Source organism: Heloderma suspectum, chromosome 6 (assembly GCF_057233095.1).
Source record: "Heloderma suspectum isolate Gila_16-S chromosome 6, 16-S_ref, whole genome shotgun sequence".
Taxonomy (NCBI): domain Eukaryota; kingdom Metazoa; phylum Chordata; class Lepidosauria; order Squamata; family Helodermatidae; genus Heloderma; species Heloderma suspectum.
Window position 1 is genome coordinate 89,882,278 of NC_139463.1, and position 7,879 is coordinate 89,890,156.

At 45.4% G+C, this 7,879-nt stretch overlaps 1 protein-coding gene across 1 annotated transcript; it reads right to left on the reverse strand.

Annotated features, from left to right (window-relative positions):
* Positions 1 to 6,286: 6,286 nt before the first annotated feature.
* Positions 6,287 to 7,183, reverse strand: LOC146341778 (vomeronasal type-2 receptor 26-like). The gene has a single exon (XM_084807670.1). It carries the CDS (start codon positions 7,181 to 7,183, stop codon positions 6,287 to 6,289), a length of 897 nt encoding a protein of 298 aa, XP_084663796.1.
* Positions 7,184 to 7,879: the final 696 nt, after the last annotated feature.

Sequence of the window (7,879 nt, forward strand, 5' to 3'; positions counted from 1 at the left end):
TACCCACTAGGGGGAACACAGCCTTATAGTTTGTGCAGTTGCACATTGCTACAATTTTTTTTATTTTAAAAATGCCTTGGCTGCCTTTCAGGGCAGAAGCCCTCCCAAGGCAATGAAATACACAGCAATAAAATACATAAAACAATTAAAATATTAAAAGCAATAAAACATAAACAAAATAAATAGCAATAAAAGCATCAATAAAAACCAGCACTAAACCCATCAACAATGACAACAGCAATAATAGCAACAACAGCAGTCATATCAAGAGAAGGCCATGATAAAATAATATGTTTTCAAGCCCTTCTTAAAAGCCTGCAATGACGGAGCATGGCGAACATCCGATGGCAACGTGTTCCAAAGGTGTGGGGCTACTTCAGAGAAGGCCCTCTCATGTGTGGTCACCCACCTAACTGTTCTCATGGGTGGGCAAATGAGAAGGGCCTCTCTTCCTGCTCTTAAAGGGTGGTCAGGTTGATGTGGGTGAAGGCAGTCCTTCATGTTACTTGGTCCCAAACTGTTTATGGCTTTTAAGGTCAACCAGCACTTTTAATTGGGCTCGGAAACACACTGGTAACCAATGCAGCTGGTGCAATATAGGCATTATGTGATCAAATCATCTCACCCCCACCAATACTTGGGAGGCTGTGCTCTGCACCAGCTGAAGTTTTTGAACCATCTTCAAAGGCAGCTCTACATACCGTTCATTACAGTAGTCCAGCCTAGCCGTGATTAGTGCGTGGATAACTGAGGCAAGGTCCATTCCCTCCAGATAGGGCCGAAGTTGGCATACCAGCCTAAGCTGGTAAAAAGCACTCCTGGACACTGCAGCCACCTGGGCTTCCTCAGTAGGCTCAGACTCCAGGAGGACTCCCAGACTGCGCACTTGGTCTTTTCGGGGGAGTGCATCCCATCTAAGACCAGTTGTAAACCTCCATCCAAAGTAGTTGGCTTCCCAACCCACAGTACCTCCGTCTTGTCTGGATAAAGTTTCAGCTTGGTCACCCTCATCCATCCCCAGACGTCCTCCAGACACTGGTTCAAGAGTTCCACAGCCTCCCTGGGATGTGCAGATGGAAACGAGAGGTAGAGCTGAGTATCATCCCCATACCGATGTGCAGTTGCAGATTGTTAGAAAGAGACTGATCAACTCTTGAAACGACTATGGGAAGGTTGTTTCAAGGAAGAGAGCCAGATCATGGATTCCCTCTGCATAGGCAGACTGGCCTGAATATCTTGCTGCAACATTGTCTCCAGGCTCTCATCGAAGTCTTGAGCTGACTTTGGCAGGCAGGTCTGCCCTCTCAATGCATGTGGGCAACGTGATACCCAGGTAGCGGCAGCCTGGAACTCTGACCCTGTGAAGCACCCAGGTTCACCTGGAGGAGGCCTGAGACCTCATTCTCTGATCTATAATTTACCGTGTTGATGTTTTATTCCCAATTTTATTCCTGATTTTATTCCTGATTTGCTCCCTTTTCATAATGGACTAACCCTCTATGGGAAAAGGCCAGCTTACCTTGGCAGCCTTCTGTTCAAGCCATTATAATGTGTATAAAATTACAGATATGAACACACATTATGTGTGGAGGGGGGCACTACACAGTAGATTCCACAGGTCGGATTCTTAGAAATCCAAGCTCATTTTAATCTGCCTTGAATTTCTCCAGCTCCCTACTCAAAATGCATGTGAGCAGTGTGATACCCAGGTAGCATCAGCCCAGATTACTGCTATCTGTTCTGCACCCAGTTTCACCTGGTGATATGAGATCTCCTTGCTTGATCTATAATTTACCCTTTTGACATTTTATTCCTGATTTTATTTCTGATTGGCTCCCTTATCATAACAGGCTAACCCGCTATAAGAAGAGGCAGCTTAGCTTGGCAGCCTTCTGTCCAGCGCATTACAATGTGTATATAATTACAGATCTGCATACACTTTGCATACACGACAACTGAACATACACAGGCAGAATCTTATGGCAATGAAGTCTGGCTGAAGAGGAAAATGTGACACCCCCAAAGCTAAGGAAGTGAGACACCATAGACAAGGCCCTTGAAACTAGGGGTTTACGGATGACTTACCCCGTTCTGCTGGGGCCATCCGCTGGGGGGGGAAGCGATCCATCCCTCCCCCCTGGAATCCTCCTCGGCCAGCTCTGCTCTGCAGGGAGCCCGTGGAGCCACAGGCTGGGGCCGCCTGTAGCCAGACTACCATCCGCTGCTGGGCTGCGGCTGCAAATGGTGGCCGCTACATCATTTGCGACCCCGCCTTTTGCCGTGATAGGCTACGTAAATATATACATAGCCTATCATGGCTACCACATGGACGCAAATGGCTGCTGCTACACCATTTGCATCCCTGCGGTAGCCATGATAGGCTACATATATATTATGTAGCTTAGCACAGCTACCGCAGGGACGCAAATGGCGTCTCTGCATTAGCCGTGATAGGCTATGTAAATATTTACGTAGCCTATCATGGCTAAAGTGGAATGGAAATGGCAGCGCAGACCAGGGCAGCCATTCACAGGGCAGCGGACAGCTGACAAAGGTAGGCTCCATCCCGGGGGCATTCCGCGGGGTTGCGGGGGGGATTGCTCCTTTCCGCCACGGAGTCCGGGGGAAGAATTCTCTAACATCCCTACTTGAAACCATTATTTGTGTATTCATTAAGAACTAAAATGAACTATAATCATACATCAGGAAATTTTGAATCACACACTCTAAAGTAAGTAAAATTGAGCACGTTAAGTGAACAAGCATTTTTAAAAAAACAGCGATACAGCTAGATCCAAAGAAAATATGTGTTTTCATGTGTATGTGTGTATTGACAAGGCTAGTCCTACCATTAAGCAGAGATGGGTGGCTGACTCAGGTAGCAGGTTTTGGATGTCATGAAGGGACAGAAAATTGTTAGGGCCAATCTACACTTATGGGTTTTTTCGCTTCCAATGAGGTTTCACCACCCGTCTTTCACACTACACAGTACCCACCTCAAATTGGAACCGGAATTTCCCACTTCCGTGCTCCTGCTTTCAATACCCTGCTATCCCAGTATTTCCCCTTAACGTACTCTGATTTTCCACCTTCGCTACCATATCTGGTCGTAGTCCCCTCCCCTGCCTGTCCATATACGGTGGTGTTTGTATTTCCCTCCTGCCCAATCACAGCTCTCAACGGCCCCATGTCGTCTTGTGGCTACTAATCACATAGCTTCCTCAGCACTCAATCTTTCCTCACCAACAAGCAAAGGGCTGGATGTGCGCATGGTTGTCTGATCTCGGAAGCTAAGCAGGGTCATCCCTGGTCAGTAGTCGGATGGGCGACCGCCTGGGAATCAGGCTTCTAGCATTGAGCAGGGAGTTGTTCTATCACTTCAAATGAGACTAAGTTTTACCCCCTTCCATCCCCTACTTCAGCTTTTTTAAAAATTAATTAAGGCATTATCTTTGAAGAATCATGGCTTCTCCGTGATTTTTTTTCTAATTCAGGCATGATCTTTGAAGATTCGAAAATTTGAAGATTTGAAGTTTTGAAAGCCAAGCTTGCTTTGTCCTTTGTCCTTTGTGGGAGGTGAGGAGGAATGGGGTTGCAGGGAGAAGGAAGATAACCTGATAGGATTTCAAACACAGCCTGAAAACAGACAATTGGGGAGAAAATTCCAGAACCCTATAAGATAAAGAGCTATGGAAGAGAGTAGAGGGGAAATGGTTGATGATGGGACAGGAGAGAGTGAGCCACAGAGGGGTTTTTTTTCTTTTCTTTCCCCCATTGGATTGTACAGATGTGGGCATTGCTGTAGAATATTAGGGAAAACAGACAGAGTGGGCTAATTCGCTTCTGGACTAATTGGCTTCTGGACTGTTCAAAGAAAGAAATAGGAGGTCTACCTGTCCTTTTTTGCTGGTGTGTGTGCACTGGAAGCTTTTGTGAGCTTCTTCAGGATTGAGAAGGGAAGATAGATAAAGAAAAAGCAGGGGGTTGCTTTCTTGAGCAAGGAGCGCATGGAACCTTCCTGGATTGTAATAGTCTTAGAGACCAGAGACTTATGGAGCTCCTTTTAGCCCTCCCCTCAGGTAATTAGAACAACAACAAAAACTGAGTTATCCAAATGGCACACTGGATCTGGGAAAAGGTTTTACATACCAGCCAGAGAGAGAAGAAAGAAGAAAACAGCTTTTATTTCTCCTTTCTAGTGTGAGTGGAACAGGAAGGATATGGATCTCTGCCCATACACTGAGGCAGATTTTAAACTTTCATAGGTACTTGATGGGTTTCTTGTTCATATCTCTTTAACTTAAACAAAGGGCACTGCCATGCTGACAAAGATAAGTGATTCAGCACAAGGTGGTAAGCTTGGACTTTTCTCTGTGTCCTTTTCTGAGGCAAAGGCTTCCACCAGGCTTAAACCAGAAGGCTAACATCAAGATGAAATATTACTTAGTGTGTACCTCTATTGTTTCTGTTTTCAAGGCAAGATCTGCAAGTGGGGTGGATAAAATAAGAAAGCAAAAGGCCAAATCCATTGTGTGTCCAGAAGCCAACCTGGTCTAGTCTGCCAGACATGTCCCTGTCAGGACAAACCAACCCTGAACCATCCAGCAGCAACAGAGAAGATCTGTATGTCCTAGGGATGTACGAAAGTCACTTACCTTTTCAATGGGGTGATTCGTGGTGGGGGGAGGTGCTCTGCACCTCCCCCCAAAATCCTAACCCATCTGGCTCCACTCCGAAGCAACTCCACAGAGCCACCAGCCGAGTGCATTTGCAGGTGCCATGTGGAGCCTGCGGACGCAAATGGCGGTGGCTGCGGTGGCCACCATTTGTGTTCCTGTTTTTTGGCTGTGATAAGCTACGTAAATATTTATGTAGCCTATCATGGCAAAAAAAATCCAGGGGGGAAATGGCATAGCAGCCGCCATTTGCGTTCCTGTTTTTTTGCCATGATAGGCTACATAAATATTTATGTAGCCTATCACGGCAAAAAAAGGGAACACAAATGGCGGCGGCTATGCCATTTCCCCCCTGGATTTTTTTTGCCATGATAGGCTACATAAATATTTACGTAGCTTATCACAGCCAAAAAACAGGAACACAAATGGTGGCCACCGCAGCCACCGCAAGCATTTCTGCCAAATGCTGAAGTGTAGCCAGTCAGGCCTTCAGATGCCAGACTAGGCCTGCCATGTAAACAAAAACAAACCAAGAAAAATCTTCCAAATACTGAATTATTGAAACTTACATCAATCTGCTCCTCAAATACCATTCCAAAAAGGTGCTGAAACGTTCACAATGTGAGCATTAAATAGAACAGCCCCTGGGCAAATATCTAGAAAACTAGAAAGATACCTGAAATTAGGCTCCTGACAATTCAAAGGGTAGAATCCAACGGGGGCCTTATACCGGCACACCAGGCCCACTGCTAGCATCACATACTTGGCCTCTACTGAGGGCAGGCATGATATTGCACTTCTGGGGGCAATAGCTGACATGAGCAGAGATGCTCACTTCTGAAAGGGGCACAACCTGTCCATTTGAGAAATGAGCATTTCTGTTCTTTTTGGTGATTGCCCCTCAAAGTGCGATACCACACCCACCCATGGTAGGGGCTGAACACATGTGGCCGCTGGTGGGCCTGGGGCACCATATAAGGCCCCATTCAGATACTACCTAAAGTCAGATGGTTGCACTGGTAAAACTCTAAGAGGGAATGAATGACACGCTTAGCATCAAGGCCCGACTATATAGGGCCCACGCCATGCATACTGATGAGTCCAGTGAAACATACATCATGCAACACAGCTGCAGATCAATAGTATCATCGAGGGGGCAGCTTTGGGGCATGGTTAGTCACAAATTGAGCTATATTTGGGGCTTCTGGAGAATTTTATCTGGATATTTGGTAAGAGCGGGAGGTGCTTTTTTTCTTCAATGCTCACATAACAAAACACTTGATTTGGTTTTGGATCAAATCACTTTTGAACACATATGAATTCAGGATTTAGTCAGAGGAGGTATAGTGTAGTACCCCTGTAGCTTCAACAACACATGTTGAACAGGTGTGTTGTCACTTCAGCTAATAATTATGAGGTAGGAAGTCTCTCAATAGGACATACTTCCAACTAATAGGAATAGAATCAGATACCATGTTTGTCAATAAGCTAGACCCTATTTGGTTGAGAAGTAGGAAGAATACTTTTCCTACATGCACAATGCAGATGAAGTATTCACACACGTTGGAAAAAGAAGTCTGATTCTCACATTCTTTCACTATTTTTCACATTTATTTTGCACTTTTAATTTGGTCTCTGATATTCAGGTTGGGCCTGCATACAATGATGTAACATTTTGGGAAAAAGATGCTACCCAGTAAGCCAGCACTGGAACTTAGGATTGAGAATATCTCCACAGCCACCAGGTATTTCCCTTTGGTACTCAGATAGGCGGGAACAAAGGAGAGCCAAACACTGCAAAAGACCAACATGCTGAATGTGATAAATTTGGCTTCATTGAAACTGTCTGGCAACTTTCTAGCTAGGAAAGCTATTGTGAAGCTGACAATGGCCAGAAAGCCCATATAGCCCAGGACACAGTAGAACATGGTGGCAGAACCTTCTTTGCATTCTGCTATAATTTCTCCATTCAGGGAATGCATGTCCATCTCTGGGAATGGAGGAAAGGTACTTAACCAAATCATGCAAAGCCCTGTTTGAATAAAGGAGCAGGAACTAACTACCAAATTTGCCACCCTTTTCCCCACCCATTTCCTCATTCTGGATCCTGGTTTGGTAGCCATAAAAGCAAGAACCACAGTGATGGTTTTTGCCAAAAGAGCAGAAAGAGCAACAGAGAAGATGATACCAAAGGCTGTTTGCCGGAGGAGGCAGGTCATCTTCTTTGGCTCTCCAATGAAGAGCAAGGAGCAGAGAAAACATAGAAAGAGGGAGATAAGCAGGATATAGGTGAGACTCCGGTTGTTGGCTCTTACTATGGGAGTGTCCTGGTGCTTGACAAATGTTCCAAATACCAAAGCTGTGGTCAGAGCAAACGCAGCAGCAGAAAAAGCCAAAGTGATCCCCAAAGGTTCCTCATACGAGAGGTAGTGTATAACCTTGGGAAAGCATTGATTGTGTTCTAAATTTGAATAGTGATCTTCTGAACATTCAATGCACAAATCCATATCTGGAAAGAAAAAATACTGCTTTTTTATATGACAGATAGAGAGATGATGCAATCTACGAAGATGATAGAGGCCTTAAACAACAGTGTTGCATTGTTCAAATATCCTATCCTTATAAGACAGCACTCCAGGCAATACATTAATCCATGTCGGGAAAACTCTATCTATCTGTCTGTCTATCTATCTATCTATCTATCTATCTATCTATCTATCTATCTCCAATCATGCCTTTGAAATGAGATAGAACATGGTACGTTGTTCTGTATCATGGTAATGGATAGGGATGTATGAAAGGTACTTACCTTTTGCGAATTATGTTTATGGTTGGGGGGGAGGCATTCCATTCCTTCCCCCCAGAATCCTCACCGGGGGGGAGGCGCTCCGTTCCCCCCCCCCACGGAATCCTGGCCGGCCGGCTGTGCTCCGCAGTGATTCTGCGGAGCTGCCGGCCGGCTCCGCCAGCAGCCGGACATCCGGCTGCTGGCTAGCAGGGACGGAAATGGCGGCGGCCGTAGCCACCGTTTGTGTCCCTGCAGTCAGCCGTGATAGGCTACATAAATGTTTACGTAACCTATCACGGCTGACTTTAAAAAAAAAAAAAACGCGCTTACGCAAAGTACACGCATTTTTTTTTTTTAAGTCAGCCGTGATAGGCTACATAAACATTTACGTAGCCTGTCACAGTGTTTTTTTAAA

Excerpts from the sequence above, each read along its gene's own strand:
- LOC146341778 (XM_084807670.1), bottom strand. The coding sequence starts at position 7,183 with ATGGATTTGTGCATTGAATGTTCAGAAGATCACTATTCAAATTTAGAA.